Source organism: Thamnophis elegans, chromosome 1, assembly GCF_009769535.1.
Source record: "Thamnophis elegans isolate rThaEle1 chromosome 1, rThaEle1.pri, whole genome shotgun sequence".
Lineage (NCBI taxonomy): Eukaryota > Metazoa > Chordata > Lepidosauria > Squamata > Colubridae > Thamnophis > Thamnophis elegans.
In genome coordinates this window covers 23,770,704-23,795,297 of record NC_045541.1, presented here as the reverse complement: position 1 = coordinate 23,795,297, position 24,594 = coordinate 23,770,704, and the positions used below count along the sequence as shown (strand labels likewise).

General features: G+C 37.9%; 1 protein-coding gene across 2 annotated transcripts in view; it reads right to left on the bottom strand.

Annotated features, from left to right (window-relative positions):
- The window catches only part of CHN1 (chimerin 1), a 114,253-nt gene that overhangs the window by 20,485 nt on the left and 69,174 nt on the right, over nt 1-24,594 (bottom strand). For both annotated transcript variants that reach the window (XM_032222994.1, XM_032223005.1), the window contains 2 exons: nt 19,398-19,475; nt 5,862-5,946 (listed from right to left, as the gene is read on the bottom strand). In XM_032222994.1, coding sequence (XP_032078885.1) covers nt 5,862-5,946; nt 19,398-19,475 — 163 coding nt within the window. The remainder of the gene's footprint in view (nt 1-5,861; nt 5,947-19,397; nt 19,476-24,594) is intronic.

Sequence of the window (24,594 nt, the reverse complement as noted above, 5' to 3'; positions counted from 1 at the left end):
AGAAACTTTTAAAAAGGACCAGTGCCCTTTTGTGCTATACATCTTATACCTTATAAGAAAATCTTCCTACAAGTAGTCCTTGAAACTAGCAGTTGGGGTTGGAACTTCTCTCACTAAGCAATGAGGTCATGCAACACAACATCAAATGACCGCATTGCTTAGCAACAACAATCCCACACTCCTGGTGGCTTTTGTAACCCCAGAACCATATTGGCCATTAAGTGGGAAGAAGCCAGAGTCCCAGGAAAACAGGGTGGCACATGTGGGACGAAGCACTCCAGAGCATGTGCTATTGGAGTTGCCACAAGCAGGCACTTGGGAACACAGATACTGCAGGGGCATGGGGGAGTGCCACAGGGAGATGCTACTGAGCATGTCTGGTTCACAGCTGGGCAAAAAAAAGCAGAGGCAGTAAGAGTGATTCCAATTTCCTGCTGCCTTTCCCAATGACTTTGCTTGCGGGAAGCTGACAGGGAAAAGTGGAAAGCACAATCATGTGATTGCGGGGATATTGCATTGGCTGCAACTCAGGGGATAAGTTCCCCTTCGTCAATACTGTTGCAATTTTGAACGGCTGATGAATGGTCAGGACTTGAGGACTGCCTGTATTATTCCCCCCTCCCCCCACAGACACTCTCTATTTCTGAAGAGATGCAGCATTCTAAACTCAAAGTGCTCCTTCAAATACTCTTCTCGAACCATCAAAAGCTGGATGAAAATGATGCTGATTTTATGTTACTCTTTGTTTCAAGCATTGCTTTTAAGTTGCTAGTGCTTGATATTCACTTCTATGCCATCATACTTTTGCAAATAGAACAACAGCCTCTTTTTAAGATAGAACATTCAAGCTAAACTTGAAAGGAGCACAGGAAGCCTCAAAGTTCTCTAATCTTAGATTGATTCGAGAGGGAACTGTCCTTTCCATTTTTCAGGCTTGAGGACATGGATTCCAAAGTGGTGGTGACCTGATTTTAGCACGGCTTCTCAGAGGAAATGGCTGAAGCAACAGTTTCACTGCTTTCTGAAACAGCCTGTTCAGCTGTACACATTTGGCTCTGGTTGTGAAATGCACCTCCAGCTGATTCTGACCTTTTGGGCTGACTCCTACATAAATCAAGATAAGCTTTTGGGGCAGGAGTAAAACTGGGTACAGTCCTTGAAAATGCTTTCTGCTGCTTTATTCTGTAGTCCAACAGTCTTCTTTATTTTATTCCTGCATAGGAGATGTAGGGCACACCAACAACACAAAGAAACAGTTATCAGGTTTAAAACAGCATCTGACTAAATTTTTCTCATTAAGGCATCATGAACAGGGCAGGTTTATGTATCAGCCAGAAACCTTAGTTTTCAAGTATCTATTGTATGCTTCTGAAAGCTGGGAAATTTTAGGCTAACTAAACATATTTAGTTTACTTTGCATCCAATATCTGCCAACCTGCTCTGGAGGTTTTACTCTCTTTTGTACTTTTTATAATTACTACTACTGGTCTACAAGCTGAAATCAGAAAAGCCAGCTAAATATAAGAACTTTAAGTGCAGTCAATCCATTTTAATAAAAGTGATCAACATTGTTTTAATTTTCCCTCTAACATAAGAGATTTCAACATCTGCATTTTCTTCCTGTCTTAACTTAAAAATATTGTAGTGAATTTAAGTGAGTGTGATAAATGTACAAGACAAGAGTACTCCATTTATATACTGCTTTCTACAGAAAGATGTTTTCGCTGAAGGAACTAGTAGACTAAGTTATCAAAAAAAATTAAATGGGCTAAATTATGGTGGAGTGTTACATGAGCAAATATGGCGAACACTGGCCTTGCAGATGCCCTGTCTTCATGTCTTGTGTCTCAAGAAAAGAAAATCAGATGTCTGATTTTATTCTAGCCACAATCACAGTTAATATCCAATAATCAACATCCAATCGGTTTAAATTTCACTATGTGAACAAGCCAGCTTCAAAACCCACAGTTTCACCTGAGCTTCTCTGATTTAGCTGGAGCTTCATTTAACATGAGTTCCCCAATGACGGATGTACGGGAAAAGTGGAAGGTAGTTGCAGCAAAACAAAATTCATAAACAACAGGTAATAATAATAATAATAATAATAATAATGATAATAATAATAATGATGATGCAACTAAAGGAACAACACCTGAAAACTACAGACCAATAACATGCTTGCCAATAACCTTCAAATTACTCACAGGCATTATTGCAGATAACATGATGGATTATTTGGAAACAAGCAACATCTTGCCAGTAGAGCAAAAAGGCAACAAAAGAAGGAGCAGGGGCACAAAAGATCAGCTCCTAATTGATAAAATGATATTAGAAAATTGTAAGAACAGAAAAACGAACTTGAATATGGTCTGGATTGATTACAAAAAGGCATTTGACTCACTGCCACATAGTTGGATCATAAAATGCTTAGAAACAACTGGCATTAGCAAAAATATTACATCCTTTACTGAAAAGGCGATGAAACAATGGAGAACTGAGTTGGCAGTAGGGAATGAGATCTACGGAATGGTTAATATCAAGCGAGGAATTTTCCAGGGTGATTCACTTTCACCTCTTCTCTTCATCATCGCAATGATCCCACTATCAGTAATCTTAAAAAAAAAAAAATGAAATTAGGCTACCAAACAGCCAAAGAAGCTGAAAAAATTTCGCATTTACTATATATGGATGATTTGAAACTCTATGGAAAGTCAGAAATAGAAATCCAATCATTGACAAATACAGTCCGAGTATTCAGCACCAATATTTCAATGAAGTTTGGCATGGAAAAATGCGCCACTGTATCCATAAAAAGAGGCAAAATCACTGCATGTGAGGGACTTGAAATGCCCAATGGCCAACTAATTAAATGCAATGAAAATGAAACCTACAAATACTTAGGCATTCTGCAGTTGGATAATATCAAGCATGGAGAAGTAAAAACTATTGTCAGGCTGAGTACACCAACAGAGTTAGGAAAAATTTGAAATCTAAATTGAATGGTGGAAATACAATCAAGGCCATAAATACCTGGGCAATACCAGTTATAAGATACACAGCTGGTATAGTTAACTGGACACAAGCTGATTTGGACATTTTGGACCGAAAAACCAGGAAACTAATGACAATGCACTACAGTTTACATCCACGTGGTGATACTGATAGACTATATCTGCCCCGAAAATCAGGTGGCAGAGCATTATTACAAGTGAAGCAAACAGTTGAAGAAGAAAAACATGCACTGGCTGATTATTTAAAAGAAAGTCAAGAACATCTATTAATTGAAGTAAAGAACAAAAAACTACTGAAGGCACAACAGATGAAACAAGAATACAGAAAAGATGTGATAAAATCAAGAATGGAGAGTTGGCAGAACAAAGCACTGCATGGCCAATTTCTGGAAAAAATAAAAGATAAAGTGGACAGTGAACAAACTTGGTTATGGTTAACAACAGGTACATTAAAGAAAGAAACAGAGTCACTAATCCTGGCTGCACAAGAACAAGCTATCTGCACAAATGCCATTAAGGCCAAAATCGAAAAATCCTCTGATGATGTCAAATGCAGACTTTGCAAAGAAGCTGATGAAACTGTTGATCACATACTCAGCTGCTGTAAAAAAATCACGCAGACTGATTATAAATTGCGGCACAATTCAGTAGCACAAATGATCCATTGGAATTTGTGCAAAAATTATAATATTAAAACAGCAACAAACTGGTGGGACCATCAGCCTGAAAAAGTCACCGAAAATCAGATGGTCAAGATCTTGTGGGATTTTCGCATACAAACAGACAAAATACTGGTGCATAATACACCAGACATCACACTGGTTGAGAAAAATAAGGTCACAATCATAGACATCGCAATACCAGGTGATAGCAGGGTCGCTGAGAAGGAACATGAAAAAATCGCAAAATACCAGGACTTAAAAATTGAAATTCAACGACTATGGCACAAACCAGCAGTGGTAATTCCAGTGGTAATTGGCACACTGGGTGCTATTCCAAAAGCACTGGAATTACATTTAAAACAGTTAAAAATTGACAAAATCACCATCAGTCAAATGCAAAAAGCCGCACTGCTTGGATCTGCACGCATATTACGAAAATACATTACAACGTCCTAGGCCCCTGGGTGGGGCCCGACTAGTAACCAATGCCAAATCCGGCGAAATAACTGGCCGCTGTGATACAATTGCATAATAATAATCTGGAAAAAATCATGAATATTGCGACCTGGCCATAGAAACTACGCAATCATGGAAACTACGCAATCATGAAACATGTAACAGTGATACCCATTGTCATCAGAACACTTGGTGCCATGTCCAAGAATGTTACAAAATACATCAAGAAATTGCATCTTGTATATATTAGGCTAGACAAGAATTTGGTGGTAAACTAGAACTATTTTGACATACAAAAAAAATGTACTCCGATGTCTTACTGATTGAGGAATGATGAAATGTTTGTTTTAAAAGAAAATAAAACTTTTGAACCTAAAAAAAAAGAAAGAAAAGAAATTGCATCTTCCTGCAATAACAACAATGGAACTGCAAAAATCTGTGCTACTTGGAACACTGTACATTTTAAGAAGATACTTGGTTGATACCTAGGATGCTGGCAGCAACTATATCAACTATCAGCACCGGTCAATGATATTTGTGATACATTTTTAAATGTTCAGTTGACTGAGTTTCATGTTTAATGAATAAAAGTATAATAATACTAACAATAATTCATACTTTCCTTGCCTATTTTTCACTTAGATCATAATTAGGAAACACAATTGTTCCATGCTCTTGAAAACATTTAACATTTTAGAAGAAGAAGGACTGTTTTTGTTCTTTTTGACATATTATGTGTAGATGTGTCTGCCTTTAAGTCAGCATTGACTCCTGGCGACTGCCTGGACAGGTCCTGCTGTTTTCTCTTGGCAAGTTTTCAGAAGTGATTTGCCCTGGCTTTCCTTCCTCGGGCTGACAGGGAGAGTAACTGGCCCAAGGTCATCCAGCTGACTTTGTGCTTAAGGCAGGCCTAGAACTCACAGACTTCCCAGTTTCCAGCCTGTTGTCTTAGCTACTACAGAACAATAAATAGGATCTCTTTTTAATATATTACGCTCTATTAAATACTAAACTGCACATTATTCATGCACCAATTACATTGGTTTAAGAAATCAAAAAATATTGAAAGGGACAAAATGAATAGAAATTCACTTCAACAATAATAGCTATGTTTCACAGCAATTTCTGCAAGCAAATGATTCTACATGCCAAGTTAAAAGTGTCTTAATTATTGAGACAATTGAAGCATCTTTAGTTTTGCAGAATGAGATCTGCTTCCCCCTCTGCCCAGGGCCCAGGGAGGTCCCCAACCCCTGGGCCCTGGACCAGTACCAGACAGTGGACTTTTAGGAACTGGTTTGTGCAAGCAGCAGGCGAGCAAGTGAAGCTTCATCTAACGCATGTGTGCGATCTAGATTGTGCGTGAAACCTTACCTCCTGATATGTGGAAAAATTGTTTTCCATGAAACTGGTCCCTGGTGCCAGAAAGGTTGGAGGCCACTGTTCTAGACATTCATTTGTTGCATATAGACTATGATGAGGATAGATAGGCTTGATTTGACTGTACTGTATCTTATATCTTTATTTCGCTTTTGCAAATTCAGAAACTTCTATCGCTTCCAACTCTCCTACGTTTTAGCAACTGACAATTATACATTATCTGGGAAAGAGCTAGATTTCAGGATCTTTAATCCAGTTTTAATATCTGCCACTTCAGATTAAGTTTAAATATTAAGGCAACATATTCTGTTAATACATGGGGGAAAAAACATCCAATCTGAGTCATTGTTACCTGCACATTTCACTCCCTGAGCAATGAGGCCCCACATGAAGTTGGCACAATATTCACACCAATGTGGACCTCTGAAGGTATGAACCTGAAAAACAAAAGCAGAAAACAATAAAAGAGAGAGAGAGATTTTTCAAAAGCACACCAGATTTCTTGTTTTTTTTCTAAGCTATAGCAATAATAGAACAAATTAAACTTGCTGGCATGTGTTGTCTGTTACAGGAAAATATGCCAAAATATAAATTTAAAGAGAGAGTGTGCCAGGTTAGATTGCTTCAAGCTCCAATAGCAGAAATGGTGGGGGATCGTCACCTTGTTAGCCGCATAGTGATTCTTCCCCACTTCCAACTCCTCGTATGAAAGGGAAGTCTGGAGACCAACAGGAGAACCCAAAGCCAGAATATGCCCCATTTCTGTTCATGGGGGAAAAGATGGGGCTTTCTTGATTGTGTTGAAAGTAAGCCAAGCTATATCTACGTCGGAGAAGAAAAGGTCAGCTGATTCAAAGTCATTACAATTTGATCTGGAGGGAACTGCTGTCTCTGTTGTGTTGATGTAGGTTTGTTGTTGTTTTCCTGTGAGTGGGGTTATTGTTATCTTTGACACCTGGAGTTGTGTATTTTTAATTCTTGTAAGCTGGCCAGAGTCACTTATTTAAATCTGGGTCATATAAATAAAAACACATTTACTATTCACTACATGAAAAGAATCAAGACTCTGATTAAAAGGCAACGCTACCAGCTCTGTGGGCCATGAGGGGAAAATGTTTGAAAGAAGTATCTTTCTTTATTAGACCAACCCAATTTTATAAATTTGCTTGTTTTTGCTTGTTTTCAGTTTGTCATCAGGTATTGTGATTAGCAAAAGAAAGAGATCAGATGAGGCTGATCATGAAGCTATGCCTGCACCAGCATTACATTCTTAAAAGGAGCAATGGAGTCCCTTCAGACAGGATAAGCAGGCTTTATCAGGTGGTCCCTGGTGTGGACCCTTTTTCTCTGCCTACAGGATTTCAATTGCAGGCTTAAACATTACTTCAGACACACAGTACAAATGTTTTCATGCATACCTAGCTTTCTAATAAAACTTGTTAATCCATGCAGTCTGCAATAATAAAAAGTGCCCAATCAGAGGTGGTATTCAGCAGGTTTCGACCAGGTCTGGAGAACTGTAGCAGAAACGGGAGCAGAAATTTTGAGTAGTTCAGAGATCTGGTAAATAGACTGGCCCCGCCTCCATCTATTTTCTGCCTCCCGAGTCCCAGCTGACTGGGAGGGAATGTAGATTTTGCAGTAACCTTGCCCTGGAGTGGGGAGGGAATGGAGATTTTACAGTATCCTTCCCCTGCCACGCTTACCACGCCATGCCCACCAAGTAGTAAAAATTTTTGAAGCCCACCACTGTACCTAATGTAATAAAATATTATGGCACTAACTATATTATGGGCCTTGCAGAGAAAATATAAGGTTTAATTCCAGACAGTGTGGATGCTGTTAAAGAATGAGGTCCCATATTTTAAAAAAGAACCTTTAAATATGAAATTCACACTTTTTTATGCTCCACAATGATTGAAAAAACAGACCAAAGTAGGCCTATCGTCCTTCCTTAGATCCTAATCTCACATTTTCTGTAGGACAAAATTGCACTCCAGTGAATAAAACTCTGTGTAGGCAAAGTATCCATGGCTAATATAAAAGAAATGAAATCTCTTGCTGGAAGCAACATTTTAAGATGAGATTCTTAAAATTTGTGTTCCAACCAAAATTAACTAATGTGGATTTCATTCGGCCAAGTTTCTTGTGGTGCCGCAATATTCTTAACATGGAAAGGCATTACTTCAGCTATTCAGTACGTAATCTTTCAGGCTGTACAATTAAAGCTGAGCTTACATTTCTTCTGCCTCTGCTAAATTACTAAATAAAATCAACTGATTCCGACATTCAAGTCAGGTTAATATGTAGCAGAAAACAAAAAGAACTCTGGAGTAATCCTGTTCAAGGTTAACAATAGTCATGATTTGGCCAAAACTTAGAAGTCCTACATTTTCAGTCCATTTTTTAGAAGAAAAAAAAAGTATATTTGCTGTATATGCTTACATTATTGTTCTAAAAGCCGTTTGAATCAATATTTATTTGTGGCATTATTTTTTTAGGCTACAGTTTATTTTACCAAAGATTAAGGTGTAGTTGGGAATACTCTTCCCTTAGGCCTATTTTGTTCAAACACAAATCTTTTTGAAATTCAGTTGATTCTTTGATTAATAGCAATAGCAATAGCAATAGCAGTAGACTTATATACCGCTTCATAGGCCTTTCAGGCCTCTCTAAGCGGTTTACAGAGAGTCAGCATATTGCCCCCAACAATCTGGGTCCTCATTTTACCCACCTCGGAAGGATGGAAGGCTGAGTCAACCCTGAGCCGGTGAGATTTGAACCGCTGACCTGCTGATCTAGCAGTAGCCTGCAGTGCTGCATTTAACCACTGCGCCACCTTGGATTAAAATTAACATAGTTACTTGAATATGTAACAATCTAAATTTTGTTATTACCTGCATGGTAATTGCCTTATGAAACAAAATTACTTCCTAAACAAAGCAAGTTGATTGGAACCTAAGAGAAGGAGGGAGGGAAGGGAAGAGAAGAGATTGGAATAGTTATTTTAAAGGGTTGACAAGGGCAAGTGTTGAATTTGAGTTAAGTGACTCTGTGCTTTAAAGAACACAGATCTTTGGAGCAGCTTGTTGGCCTAGCTAGCCATTCCACATGTTTCCCTCTGACAATTGTGACATCCTAGTCTCTCTACATAGGAAGATAAAACTTATTGTTGCTGGGTGCTTTCACATGGAAGATAGCAGGCACTGTAGATCTATGCCAACAGTGTATGCTCTTATCAGAAAGCCACTGTCTTTCCATTTGCTACTGTGAGTCAAGTAACAATAGGGCAGAATAAGAGTGTAAGAAGGACTTTTGTAGCACAAATAGGATGGCAGTTGTATATTTTTTTAATATTAGACCCCAAATGGGTTGATTATTTATAAACATGGAATTGAATTCATGATCCTACTGGTATAGGTTTCAGCAATGTACTTGGGATGTTTAGTACTTAGTTTTGCTTTTTAGAAAACTGACTTTTTCCCCCAAAAAAGAAAGCTTGGCATTATATTCAGCATGTGGCAGAATTGCACTGCATTCTTGTGGTACAGCTTGGCCAGTTGAAATTCTTCATATGAAAGAACAGTATTGTTTTATTATAGTACTTTCCCAGACAAAAATGAAACCCATAACGTTCTGGCAAAGAATCCCACATTCAGAAGCTTTCTGAATACACCGAGGCAAATCTTTATGCTAACTTATTATTAATAATAAATTATTTTTAATAAATACAGGACAACACATATATGTGTACATATATATATATATATATATATATATATATATATATATATATGTGTGTGTGTGTGTGTGTGTGTGTGTGTGTGTGTGTGTGTGTGTGTGTTTTATTTGTGCTGATAAATAAATAAAGGGAGACTAGTATAGATCTATTTCAAGCTATTTAGCTCTCATCAGCTAGCCATACCCTTACTGGGATTCGAACCTGTGCTGTATTGCATCTTAGGCAAACATCTTAGCCATTATGCCACAGGTCTCCTCCATATATATATATGTATTTAGAGTCACAACCCCTGGTATGCCCAAACATGGGAGGAAGTCTACTGCTTCCATTCTCTGTCCATCGGCTTGTCACTAGAGACCATGCAGACAGAAACCCAATATTTTTTACTGTTGCCTTTGCTACATTTGTGTTGTATTTGTGCTGATAAATAAATAAAGGGAGACTAGTATAGATCTATTTCAAGCTATTTACCTCTCATCAGCTAGCCATTCCCTTACTGGGATTAGAATATATATATAATGAGTACAATATTGTTACTGCAATTTCACAAATAACCTATGCCAGTGAAAATAATTTTCCTAGCCCCTAGCCATAAAGCCCAAGATTATGTGGGTCTTATCATGCATCACTGCTGTACAGATCGAAAATACTTTTTATTATTAAATATGTGTCACCATTATAAGCCAGAAGAGATAACTGTATTTGTTTTAGCATCCTGCCTGACTTTCTGTATGTTTTAGAAATAGGACTGTAGAATTGTTAGAATGGCTCTTTGTCCATCCATAGCAAGATGGTTGATAAAGCTTTTCACTCTGCTCTAAGCTTCCCTGCTTTTCTGACCTAGGATTACAAATCAGGGGTGCTACATAGTTAACTACTTGAGGTTATCTTTGTTCTTATATAGGGAATGGAGTGTTTTTCTGTCCTGCATGTGAGGAACTAATTATAGCACAAAAGAACAGAAGCCAAATTAGGCTTGAAAAAAAGAGTGGGGGGAAGGGGGGCTTGAAAAAAAGAGTGGGAGTTAATATTTCATATTTCATTTGAAAAACAAAAGATGGTAGAGATCAAGCATTCTTTTCCTAAAACTATAAGGTAAAAGTTCACCTTGCACATATATGCTAGACGTTCCCAACTCTAGGGAGTGGTGCTCAACTCCATTTCAAAGCCGAAGAGCCAGTGCTGTCCGAAGACGTCTCCGTGATCATGTGGCCAGCATGACTAAATGCCGAAGGCACAACGCTGTTACCTTCTCATCAAAAGTGGACCCTATTTTTCTACTTGCATTTTTATATGCTTTCAAACTGCTGGGAAAAGTAACGGGAGCTCACTCCGTTACACGGCGTTAGGGATTTGAACCGCCAAACTGTCAACCTTTCTGATTGACAAGGTCAGCATCTTAGCCACTGAACCACCACGTCCCTAAAACTATACTCAGATATTTTTGGCACATTGTGCAGCATTTATTTTGGAAATTGGCTGGCGCATAATTTCTTTCTGAGTTTAGCCCTAGTGAAAATGAAAGGGGAAACCAAGAAGGGGGGGAAATTCTGATTTCCCTCCCCACATCCCAATCTCAGATTCTTTAGGGTGGGAGACCAGCATCCCATATAGTACTAGAGAGGGCCAAAACTTTTTTCTAGAGTTCATCCTCCTCCAGGATCCTTAAATAGGTTATCTAGTCCATGTTTTCATATTCACCAAATAAATATCTTCAACCTGCCCCTTCCAGTCAGATATAGGGATTTAACACAGCCAACTCTGACATGTACTTGCAACTCCTGAAAAAGACTTACAGAGATAATCATTGCTTAAAATACAGTATGCACCGATAAACCTGGTCAGCACATCAGAACCCAGTGGATGCAAACAACAACATGTTCCTCCTGATAATATCCCAAGATTTCCATCTCCCCAAGGCAGCTATTTCATTAATGCTCCCAGATACGAGTTTTTCTTTCAGCTGTTTAGATAAGATTACTGCACTGCCTTTGCAGCTTTAATCTCCTTCATACAATCTCTGGGTTATAAAGGAAGGACAAATAATGAGGATAAGAGATGAAAAATTACTCTCATGTGATCTGCAGTTATATATAAAACAACACCGGTGGCCCTGGATGTCTTTTGGTGGCAGCCTTATCAGATTCATTGACTGTGTAGCATTAGAACGAGGGAACGAGGCCAAAGGAGCATTATAAAAGAAGGTTGAAGGAGAAAGCTAGAAGAGCCAATGGCTAAATAAATATCCTGAGGTACTCAGGAACCAGTACTACTCTTTGGGCTCTCTTCTGCCCAAAGCTGTCACATTCATGGCATAAGCTGTAATGCAATACAGAGCATAAGTTGAGTGGGTGAGATTTTTTCCCCCCTCAGCCAGCTCAAAACATGCCAAAATGCTAGAAAACAATCCATTTTCTTCCATGTTCTTCCGTGTTTAATAAAAAGCCAAGCTCCTACCAAACTCCTGGCCTTATTTTCTTCCATGAAGAACAGCACAGAAGTCTCTGTCTAAATCCCAATCAAAGAAGGCGCACAGGGAAAAAACTAACAGGATATCAAAAATTAATTTTTCAGGGGATCTCAATCTAAAACCTGATGCTGAACTTGAAACAACAGAGTTCTGTGTGCCTTTAAAAATTTTGGGATATGATATCCAGAAACTGCTAAACAATGCTGTTAAATTATGATAGAATGAGTAAAGCATTATATGTATTGATGACAGCAATAATGCAAACTGCTCTTTTTAATAACATAGAAATGATATAAAGTCAATTTTGGTATTTCTTCTTGCTTCAACTCTCTTTTTTTTTTCATTTGGAGTCCAGTCTCTGATATGCAGCTCAATGCTCAAATAATGCAGTTCTTGATTCAGAGAAAGGTGCACATTCCTGCTTTAAAACGATCAGCATTTGGCAGCATAGTAAATACTTTGTCTAATCTGTTAGAACATGGGTGGTGGTGGTGGTGGTGGAAAGCTCAGCAACACTCTTTGTGCTCCTTTTTGCCTCTTTCAGGCAAGACTGAGCTTGCCTGCCTCTTGAAGTTGCCCAGAATCGTGGCTAAACAACTTGCTTGGTTCAGGGGACACTGAGGACATTATGCACCTGGCAGCCTTCACTGCGGCATGATTATCAGAAAGGAGAGCTGCAGACCTGAATGCCAAATAGTCAAAGTTTGTTTGAAACTCTAACTCATTCCAGGCCAGAAGCTCTTAATGACTTTCTTGTAGGTACTGAATGTGTCAGCAGGAATGGGAACAAGCGGCAGTTGTATTCCACTGAAGGGACCCAAAAAACTACTACAGGAAATAGAAGACAATGGGAATCCCTCTCCTATCTTTTTAAGGATTAAATGGTGTTTTACTAATGCAGGGTTGAAATGTACAACGTAGCTGAGACCCTTGAATTTGCCGTGACCCGTCAAAACCGCGGTCCACAAAAGCGCGATCGACGAAAGCGCGCATTTGACGTCATCACAGTGCGATGAAAAAAATTAAAAATTGAAATAAAAATAAAATTAAAGCAAGCCGATTCACATAAAGGTAAGGGTTAGGTTTAGGTTAAGGGTTAGGGTTAGGGTTAGAGCGTTAGGGTTACGTTTAGCGTTACGTTAAAGGTTAGCGTTAGGTTTAGCGTTAGGTTAGGGTTAGGTTTAGGGTTAGATTTAGGCTTAGGTTAAGGGTTAGGTTTAGGGTTAGGTTTAGGTTTGGGGGGGTTAGGGTAAGGTTTTCGCTTTATTTTTACATTTTTCGATCACAGCGCAATGTTTTCGTCACGCTTTCGTCGACCGCGATTTTGTCGTCCGCGGTTTTGTGGTGGAACCGAATTTGCTGGGTTTTTAATGAAGCTAATGTTTTCAGATGAACTTTCCAGCCATTCCTGAAAAAAACAGGCAACAATAAAGGTAGTCCTCATCTTACAACTACCATTGAGCCCAAATTTTCTGCTGCTGAGTGAGACATTTGTTAAGCACATTTTTCTCTATTTTAAGATCTTTCTTGCCAAAGTTGTTCAGTGAATCACTGTAGTTGTTAAATTAGTAAACAGGGTTGTTAAGTGTACCTGGTTTCCCCATTGACTTTGCTTGTCCGAAGGTCGCAAAAGAGGATCACATGACCCGGGGGACACTACAACGGTCATAAATTTGAATCACTTTCCAGGCATCTGAATTTTGATCACTTGGGACACAGCAAAGTTCATAAGTATGAACCAGCTGTCATGCAATTGAATTTTTATTTATAAAAATAATAATAAATAATAAAAATAAAATAATAAAAATAGGTGTGAAAAAAGGTTATGTCACTTTTTCACTGCTGTTTTAACTTCAAATGGTCACTAAATGAACTGTTGTAAGTCGAGGACTTCCTGTATAGGCTGCAAATTATTTTAGTCAAGAAAAAAGTGACAGCAAGTAGCAAAATATACAGCTACAGGATACTGCAAAGTTGAATATGAATAGAATTGAGCTAGGCTATGATGCTCTAGTTAATCTGGGGGGAAAAATCCTGCTGAAGATAAGAGGCTGTGACACACTGTATCATGTCCTTGAAGCAAGAGCTTTGGCTGCTTCAGTGCAATCTTTCTACACTTTGTCACACGGGAAGCCATGTGCATGCAAAGGCAAGAGACTAGAAAACATCAATGTGTCAAAGCTAGATTTACCAAGGAAAATATGGATAAACACAGAAGTTTTAATTAATTGGTGTTTGTGTTTGTGTGTGGGTCTATTTTCACAGTTTTGATTATTTTGGAATAGAGGGAAAGCAGTGAATATTTCTTTTGTGTTATACATGAAATACATGGACTGAAAATAAAGAAATGAAGTGGTAAATAGTGCCATCCTGCCTTACAGTCACTTCCCCAGAAATTGTATATAAAGTCATAAATATATGCATTAAAAAATCTTTATGAAATTCATTTCACAAAGGGCTGTGGAGAATTGTATCTCAAGATTCTAGGAGTTCTTTAACTAATTAATTGAAGAACTGAAACTGTAAGGGACCAAAATAAAGCCTTGCAGACTAAAATGTATAGATGTATTTGTATTTTGTATTGTATTTTGTATTTTATTATTTGTATGCCGCCCTTCTCCGGGAGGACTCAGGGCGGCGAACAATTCAAGGGAGAAAAAAGGGGAACATAAAAAGACAAAATACAAATAATAAAAGTAGACAACAGTCGCACAACCATACATGTCGAGAGGGGAGGGAACTCATCACCCCCAGGCCTGCCGGCAAAGCCAGGTTTTGACGGCTTTTCGGAAGGCCTGGAGAGAGGTGAGGGTCCGAATCCCTGCGGGGAGTTCATTACAGAGGGGCGGAGCTGCCACAGAGAAGGCCTTCCCCCGGGTAATAGCCAGGTGGCATTGGCTGGTAGATGGCACCTGGAGGAGGCCAACCCTGTGAGATCTAATGGGTCTGTGGGAGGTAATTGGCAGCAGGCGATCTCTCAAGTACCCAGATCCAATACCATGAAGGGCTTTATAAGTTACGACTAGCACCTTGAAGCGTATCCGGAGACTGATCGGTAACCAGTGCAGCTCGCGGAGGATAGGTGTAATGTGGGTGTACCGAGGTGCACCCACAATCGCTCGCGCGGCTGCGTTCTGGACGAGTTGAAGTCTCCAAATACTCTTCAAGGGCTGCCCCATGTAGAGCGCATTGCAGTAGTCCAGTCTTGAGGTCACGTCTTGAGGTCCAGTCTTGAGATGCAAACAATTACAGCTAATAAACACCTTAAAGGCAATTCCAACTATCTGGCATTCAATTTACCCATATAAAAAATGATTGGAAAGAATCTGGACTAAATCATGGACATGTTTAATGGTTTCATCACTGAAATGTAAGATTATCCCAATTGATTGGATCACCTGAACAGCTGGGGCCCAAAATAGCTTGCAATTCAGAGAGAAATAGCTAGCTGAAATCAGATGAAGAATGTTATTGAGTGAAAGAAAATGTAAATTAAGTCACCACAGAGCTTGCTCCAGTGGGAGCATCTGTCCCCCTCACATACATACTTTTCATTACACGTGGAACCTATTACAATGGTCTTGTGCTCTTATTCCACAGAGTAATAATTAACATTTGCTTTATATGAACAATTCAGGCCAAAAAGATTGTTGAGACCGCTTCCTAAAAGTTAAGACAACAGGAGGGAATTCTGGGTGACAAATGGCTCAAAAAGTGGTTTGAAAAGTCAAACACCCCCTCAAAACCCACCCTTATTTTTTAAAGTACAGCTTGTGGGTTCATTTGGGGTATTCAAAAGAATGTGTGTGTAACTGTGTATGTACATGTACCTGGACCTCCATTCAAGGGTTATCAATTTACTTCCCCATGTTGTTCCAATGGTGTCCGTCCTGCAGAAACTCCTCTGTTTAGTTTCCTGATAAACAAGGACCCTGATAATACTGATGACAGGCCTGGCTTATGGAAGAACAAATGGAAGAGGAGTTGATACCATTTGAACAACGTGCCGGGGGGTGGGTGGGTGGGGGTTAGCACTTTTGCACGTTTCTTTGAAAAGAACTGATTTTTAATCCTTTTATGTAGACTGTATCTTGCACGCCCATTACTAGACTTGTGAAAATCACATGATGAGGACCTCTCTGTTTGCTCTTACCCTAGGAACGCATGCATGCACAGGCATGCCCTGAAACCCTGGGAAGCTCACCAAGCAGTTAAGCCTCCAAGCACTTACAGATGCTCCAGTCTTCAAGGAAAGGATGGAGAAACATACTTTGCTCACCAACAAAGGCCTGGCTGAATTGTTTGCACAAGAAATACACACACAGTTATATAACAAATACCACATGCCAAGATCTTTATGGAGTCCTTTGCAGGGCTGTGATTTGATGCTTTCCAAGTGTTTAAACATTACTCTATAATAACTCTTCATGCCAGAGAGCCTAATTTAATCTAAACTGTTTATACTATAAAATCACATTATAGAAAAGTGCATTACTGTATTTAAATGAGTTTTGACCTGATTTTATTTATTTAAGTTCAAATACGTCTTGCTATTTGCTTTTCATTTCTTGCCTTTTTTACCCCAGAAAAAATGGACTGCAATATTCCCAAGAGTGCTGTAACAGAGTCCCCAAGCTCCACATCTTTAGAGACCCATTCTTCACCATGAATGATCATAATTTGTACAGTTAACCTAGGGCAATTTTTTTGATAACGCCTCCTGTGTATCAGAGGAGTGAGATTCTCTACTGCCTTGAAGATCTGCCAAAGGAAGCATTATTCAAACTGCCATTAAAAATAAATGGAGCAGATTATTTGGTTGCCAGGGAGATTTAAAAAAAAGAGCTGCAGTGTTTCTCTCTAATTTTAGCATTCATTTAAAACAAAACTTTTCGAAATATTAGAAAGCAACCCAAGAGGTTAAAATAGCTTTCACAAACCTTATGCCTTTAATATAAGATGGGTTTCAAAAGACTGGCTAGATATAGGAGGTATAAATCTAATATGTGTGAAGATTACCAGATTGGGGAAAATTGGGTTGTAAGAGGTAAATGGTAAAGGTTCCCCTTGCACGTACGTGCTAGTCATTCCTGACTCTAGGGGGTGGTGCTCATCTGTTTCAAAGCTGAAGAGCCAGCGCTGTCCAAAGACATCTCTGTGGTAATGTGGCCAGCATGACTAAACGCGAAGGACACATGGAACATTCTTACCTTACCACCAAAGGTGGTCCCTATTTTTCTACTTGCATTTTTATGTGCTTTCGAACTGCTAGATTGGCAGAAGCTGGGACAAGTAATGGGAGCTCACTCCATAATGCAGCGCTAGAGATTCAAACCGCCAAACTGCCAACCTTTCTAATCGACAAGCCACTGAGCCAACAACAATTATTGAAGGTGATGATAGACTCTGTTTGTAGACTCTGTTGTCCATTCTTCGTATAGTTTTCATAAATTTAACTGTATTAGGAGACTTCTTTGACTCTTATAACATTAAACTAGCAGATTTTTTGTTCAAAAATTTTATCAATTTCATCTTCATTATACTTACTTTGATTTGGAAGTTAATACTGATTGGATTTAACTGATGGTGGTGGTATGAGGTGTGGTGAGAGTTTCATAGCACAAAAGGCCACATTGGCATTAAATCTCTTGAACACCACTGGAGAAATTCAAAGGGCATTAGTCCTAAACTGGATTTTTTTTTTGAAGTCAACCTTTTAACTTAAAAGGTAATACACCAACAACATGTGTATTTCTGTCAAGTTTTAAAGCACTCTATATTCAACATGAGATTACAAATCCTTAAAATAATCCTAAAGCAATATTATTGTCTACATGTTTCCAATTATGATTTTGGGATAACTAAGATAGTGTAACTTACCTAAGGCTACTAAGCAACTTTCTGATACAGTGAAGATTGAAATTATGAAGCCCTCTAGACCAGGGGTGTCCAACCTTGGAAACTTTAAGGCTTGTGGACTTCAACTCCCAGCATTCTCTAGCCAACAAGACTGGCTGGAGAATTCTGGGAATTGAAATCTACAGGTTTTGGCAGTGGATTGTTCTCCAAGTTTGCTGTTTAATTCCCAGACATTTCATTCCCACACTAGGTAACACTGTCAGTGGGGTTTAGGGTGAAGTGTCTTGTTCGATTTCCTTCTCTGTTTATACAGGTTCAGTGTGGTTTTGTGATCAGTAGGTCACATAACTGATTGTTGCGAAGTGATAAATTCAATTAGTGAGAAGGTGGTTGGTTCTGTCATTGACTGGTAGTTCGGATGGTCAGTTTTCTTATTGGTTCCTATGCTGGTTCTAATTTGATATGTTTGTGCCAAAATCTACAACGAGCTACAAATATTCTCCACAGCTGTGAAATTTACAGGTCTTAAAGTTGTCAAGGTTGGAAACTCTTGCTCTAGACATTAATACAAATGAGGCACTCTTCCCCATTTAAGTTTGTTACGACACCAAACCTAAATTGGCTAGGAATCTGCGACTTTGTAGTTACAATACATCTGGAATAAGCCAGGTTGGGGAAGACATGAAAGTTGAGTCTGAAGCACATCACTAATTTGTGGTTCTCTGTATCCTCATGTATGTGTATGTGTTTACTTATATATCTTGTTCTCTTTTGATAAATTTATGTTACATTATAGAAAGGGGAGTTCTTGTAAACATATTGAAAGGCCCATGGCTAGAACAGGAGTTGGACTTTCAAAATTGAGTGCTGAGCATTTTCAGAAAGAAGGAAAGTGGAGATTTGATTTAACTTAAGATGTTGGCTAAATTGTTACCCTCACCATTATGGCCAGTATTGTTAGAACATTAGATTGCTGTGGTATTCCCTCTCCAGTGATAACTGATTGTTCTATTTATAATAACTTACGCAGGCTAAACAGACACACATTCAATTAAGAGTTAATTAGATGGGTACAACAATGTTTACAACACCATTAGCTCAATACAAACAGAAACACTAAAAAGTGTAGTTTTGTAAGAGATCTCTCCCATGGGGAAAATGTCACTTTTTAAAAACAGAAGTAGAATAACAATAGAGTACAGAAAAATAAGTAAAAACTAAACAAGCAAAACCTGTGTTTAGAGAACTGAATGACTCCTTAAGACTTTACCAGATTTAAGAGAACGGTTATAACAATGTGCCATTTTCAATATTGATGATTAATTGATAGAGAGGAAAAAATAATTAGTAAGAAGGAAATACATAGATTATATCTTTCAGTACTCAATACTATTTTACAGAAATAAAGGTAGTGAAGTGGACTGAATGTTTGATTAAGTATTAGGGGAGAAGTATAAAATCATCTACCAGGAACTCCGCCAAAATATTTCCGAATAGCTTGCATTTATAAGCAGGTGTATATGTATGTACATAGACTCTCTCTCCCTCTCTCTCTCTCTCCCTCCCTCCCTCCCTCTCTCTCTCTCTCTCTCTCACACACACACACACACACAAACACACACACGTAATATAGAATAGCTGTAGCAAATCAAGCTTGATGCCTTTTACTTAATATTAATATGAATTAATATAATTTCTGACTTGAATACTTTGTTCAGCATAGGGACAACACAGAGACATGCAAATGCATTACATTTCTTAACAAGATTTCAACATGCGGCTGGCTAGAAACTTAATGATGGAGTTGAGCATCTTACCTTGAAACTGTGAACCTTCTCATATTTGGGAATGTGTTCATTTTCTTTCAGAGTCGCTCTTCTGACAAGGGATGTCAGCTGCGAATAAGCAAAGAGTTTAAGAGGTTGCCAGATTGTCACAGATGACTTTTGCAAGCCTAGCCGCATTCCCAAGGCTGCTATCAATAAATCTCTTTGACGGCTCTCCTGTTTCAAGTTGTGAACAGCAACTCTATTAGCTTTTTGCCCCGACCAGGACTCTTTGGAGGGCATTTTAAAAGATGCAGGAGAGAAGAATATCCCACACAGAGGAGGTGGGGGGAAATCACTGCACAAAACCCTAGCCCTCTTGGTACTTATTTCAAGTAGAACTAAAGCAAAAGAAAAGCAGTATCACCCCCAAGTCAAACTGTAGAGAGTCTTGTAGTGCTGATGCTACAGTTTCTTTTCATTTGCAGTTAGACTTAAAAAAAAAAGCTTTCTAATTTAAGCTGAAAAACTTGTGCGTCTGAACAGCAAGAGTCACTGTTAACAAAAGACAGCCCACAGTGTCTTCATCCATTTACAAATTCATGTAGTAATTGTCAAATAAGAAGGACTAGGCTCCCCTCTCTCCTATTCAACCATCCTGATAGTGATTTTGTTTCAAAAGATGTTCTCATACTGCATATAATCAGTTTCCAGTTAATAGGTCCTTGCTAACCTCCGTCTAGCAAGGGGGCTGGGGGGAGGAGGTGGGCTTATGCTGGCAGGAATGTATCAGGATTGGTTAGATTAGAAGAATAGGTCACCAATGAAAAAGCAGAAGAAGAATTTAAGCAGCGTGCCACTCAACTCTCTCATTCCCCCTCCCACAGAAGGCTATCTTGCTCGCTCAAAAGAAAAGGAACAAAAAAAATCATCAGGATGATTATGAGAAATAAATGAGTCATACATCATTAGAAAATGGCATCTCTGCCATTTAAAGACTGAGATCGCAGTACACTTTCCCCCCCAGACATTAACACTAAAGAGCTAGCTGAAAAGCTTTGTATGATGTGGATTTTAAATGAAATGTGATAGAACTATTCTTAGCTTATTCATAGCTTCACACATGAAGTCATCTTCTCTGCTTTGTTTACAGTATACCTATTTTATGACATTCACAGCCTTTTCTTGCACTTCACATAGTCCTTTTGTTATATAAAAAAAGGACTTCGCCGTGGTTTTCCTAGCCATTTATATAATTATTCTTAATACATTCAAAAGAATGGGAAAGAAGGAATCCGACATTACTTGCTATATATTTAGCCAAACTAAATATATAAAAACGACTCTTGACTCAAATTCCCCAGACTTATCAATAGGTTCTGAGGTACTCAAAGGGAACACTATATATATTTCCAACGAGCTGAAAAACAAATGGTAGCAGCATAATACTTTATTTTGCAAGCAAGCAAAAGAAATTAAAATAGCTTACAAATGGGATAATAATATATTCATAAAGAAAGGGTTAGATGTTATGGAAGCTTTAATGCACAGAGATCCAAAAGACCAACTGGGCAAACAGAAATGAGTTATTTTTGTTACAACGTGGACACTAAATGAAAAAAAAATCCCTGTGTGGTTCTCGGAGCTTTGTCTGCCAATAGGATTCTTATGTGCAGACACTGATCATAGTAAGTCAGAGGCTTCTAATCATGCAGAGTTAATCTGCTTTTGTCAGATGATACTTTTTTCTCATTGTAAGACGCTGCTCCCAGACTACAAAGCAGAAAATGATGCAATAAATCTCTGTACTCATGTAAACACCAAACACACTCAATCGAGTCTGAGCATATCTTATAGCATATCTATCTCTAAATTAATCCTTGTCGCCAAGAATAATTGTAAGTGGAAGTCTAAGGCTTTGTCATTCATTAATTCTTCATCTATATCCAAGAATATACTGATAGGCATTTCTGGACCATTTACAACTAATGTGATATAGTATATAAAGCACAGCAGAGCGGACCAATTTCAAAAAATGAGCAACAGAGGTAGTTCTTGATTTATGACTTGCTATATATTTAGCCAAACTAAATATATAAAAACGACTCTTGACTCAAATTCCCCAGACTTATCAATAGGTTCTGAGGTACTCAAAGGGAACACTATATATATTTCCAATTTCAAAAAATGAGCAACAGAGGTAGTTCTTGATTTATGACTGGAATTAAACATGGGATTATAGTTGTAAATTGTGGCAGTCATTAAACTGTCACCATGTGATCATGCTTGATTTGATGACATTTTTGTGGCGTCCGTTAAATGAACTCTGCTTGTCATTAAGCAAGCCCGTTTTCCCCAATGGCTATTTTTTGCTGGCAACTGGAATTAAATGTCAGCTTCCAGCAAAAATAAGCCCAAATCAGAGTCATGTGACTATGGGGCACTGCAAACAGCTGTAAATGCCAGCTCAAAATGTGATGGCATGACCACAAGGGGTATTTGGCCATTGGATCATTGAAACCTAGTCGTAATGGCTCTGGATGTCCATTGTAGCTTCAAATGTTTGAAAGGTCTGTATGATTTAATATCTGTGAATTGTGAAATCTCCAATCAGTTCTGCAACAAAATTTCTTCTTTATTTTTACATGATACATGGACAATCAGAAGAATTCAGACCTCCACCACAATAGAAGGGACACTGTCTCTTTTCAGATGGTATTTCTTATCTAACTTTTTAAAAAACTTTATTTTTTTTAATTGACCCCTTGATTAATCAAATGCAAATATTAGAAACTTATATATTTATATATGTAAACTATTTGGGAATTATATTTCAGCTCAGTGCAGCTGGCAAATTAGGTAAAAGCATATGTACAGAGCATATTTGTGGATTGCATGTGATGCAGACAGAATATCATGGTTAAAATAGAATAACAGTTGAAAGGGACCTTGGAGGTCTTCTAGTCCAACCCCTTAATCAAACTCCTTTCCTGCTTAGGCAGGAAACCCTAACCATCTCAGACAAATGGTTATCGAATTTGAGTTGAGTCTGCAGACATTGTCCCTTAACCTGCACTCATTATTCAAAACATCTGATTAGCAGCCAGTGTGCACATATCCTAATGTCTGAGCAATCTGAATGTCCAGTATAGACATTCCTTTTCTGAAAGACGTAAAACTCATCTTTCATCTGTGGTAAAAATAAAGATTAGTTGTAATAATAATTTCTCTATCACATTCATACTTCTATCTAGCTCTGTACATAGTTTCATAAAATTATCCTGATTTTTCAGGATAATACACTATTTTCTAATTTGATAAATAGGAACTAGTAAATTATTTTGTTAGGTATTTATGTAATTGGGCTTCATGCTTTAAATTACTTAAAAATATCTTAAGCAACTTTATAAAATATTTTGTTAGGTTCCTTTATTTCCATGGCAAAAACTACGGTATATTTATATTTTGCTTGTTTTTTTCCTTTCTGTTTGTTTAAATATGATTATCTTCAATCATATTTTCTCTTATTGGTAGAAAATGTTTTCTGAATTCTGAAAATTAAATTTAGAGAATGCTAAAAAAAAAAAAACCTCAACAAAACCCAGTAAGGAGAGACTGCTCTTTCATCAATCTAGGAGAGATTGGTCCAAAGCTAAGCAGAATTTGCTCCACTTTTTCACAAGAAACATACAGGTTTTGAGTGGAATATTTCTAAGATGAAGCAACTCACTGTTACCAAGACTTCCCCTAGTGTATCACACCATAGCTAAATCAGCTCCTATGAAACAGCATATGAGCCTATTGAATCTGCAGGACAAATGGTAATTGACAAAAGTCATAATCTTCTCTTCTTTTAGTTAGTAGGGGGTCTCTCTTCAAATTTGGTTCCACCCTGAAGCTGAATATGCCATGATAGGCTCAACCTCATGCTAAGTAGATCATGAGCAAATCAAGTTAGAAACCAGAACAATGTGTTGGTGCAAGAGTGTGAAATCTGTGCCCAAGATTTAAAATGTCTGTGACTGCTTCGTGGGGATACTTTTCCTTTCCAGATCCATTTTTCAAACTATTTGCCCTTGAGCCAACATTAGGTTCTTCATAGTTACTCCCAAGATGATCATCTCTATTTATAAACTCTCTTGAAATCTGGTTCAAAAGAAATGAGATTACACAAGATGTCTGAGGGTAAGCCACAAGGTGTGAACAAGGCTTGGAAATAATTCAGAAATAATTTGACTTTATAGCAAAAGCCATAAACAAGAAAGGAGTTTGTAAGAAAATTCTGGGAGGATGGATGTGTACATGCAAGAGATAGAGAGAGAATCTCCCCACCCCCTCTGTATGTATGTACGTACATATATGTGAAGCTTCATTAGTTTGAAACAATAAAAGTGAACAGTTTCTGTTTTATTTGTGTGCTATAATTTCAGAAATTGAAGATGATATGAGATGGGAGAGGTTTTTGGACTTTAAAAATAGAAATACAGCAATTAGTGCTTTATGTATGTATGCTATTCCTAGAGCAGTAATTCAATCTAGACTCAGTGTAATTCTGAAAAATTAATATTTCATTCAAATTGAAAATATTCCTTATTACACCTATATAACATGGCAATTTTAACACAATAATCCTGAATGTTCAGAAATCAAGAAAGCAACAGTAATGTCCCCCAAAGTGAACTCTTACAAATTAAACATGGGAAATGGGCTTATTATTAAAAAAATGCCATGAAATTTAACAAATCTAACCATCTTCCTTTCCTGTGAAGATGCTTCACCCATATCAAATTTTTGTAGTGTTTTTCAAAAGCGTATAACCTTAACTAGGATAACATATTTGTATTGTAATTAAAATGGTTCAGGTAAAATTGTTTTGTCCTTGAATATTTATAATTAGTCAGTCAATTTATCATTTGCTAGTGAGTCTTCCCCAAATAAATGCATAAAAGTATCCATTCTGTGTTGTATGAAATTTTCATTCTGCAATGAAACGATCTAGTTTTGCCAATGGCTGTTGTTTTAAATGATTATACCTTAAGTTGTCATCAACCAACATGAAGAAGGATTATGTCCTATTACTTTTTTACAAACAGCAAGTCAATGATTGCCTTCCATAGACAGATTCTATTGCCTTGTGGGAATGCAGGTCATATGCTCTGAAAAGAATCCTTCCTGTAATATGGAAAACTGATGCAGTTCATGTCAATAATATGTTGCCTAGGAAGGACTCACTAGAGAAGAGTCTAAT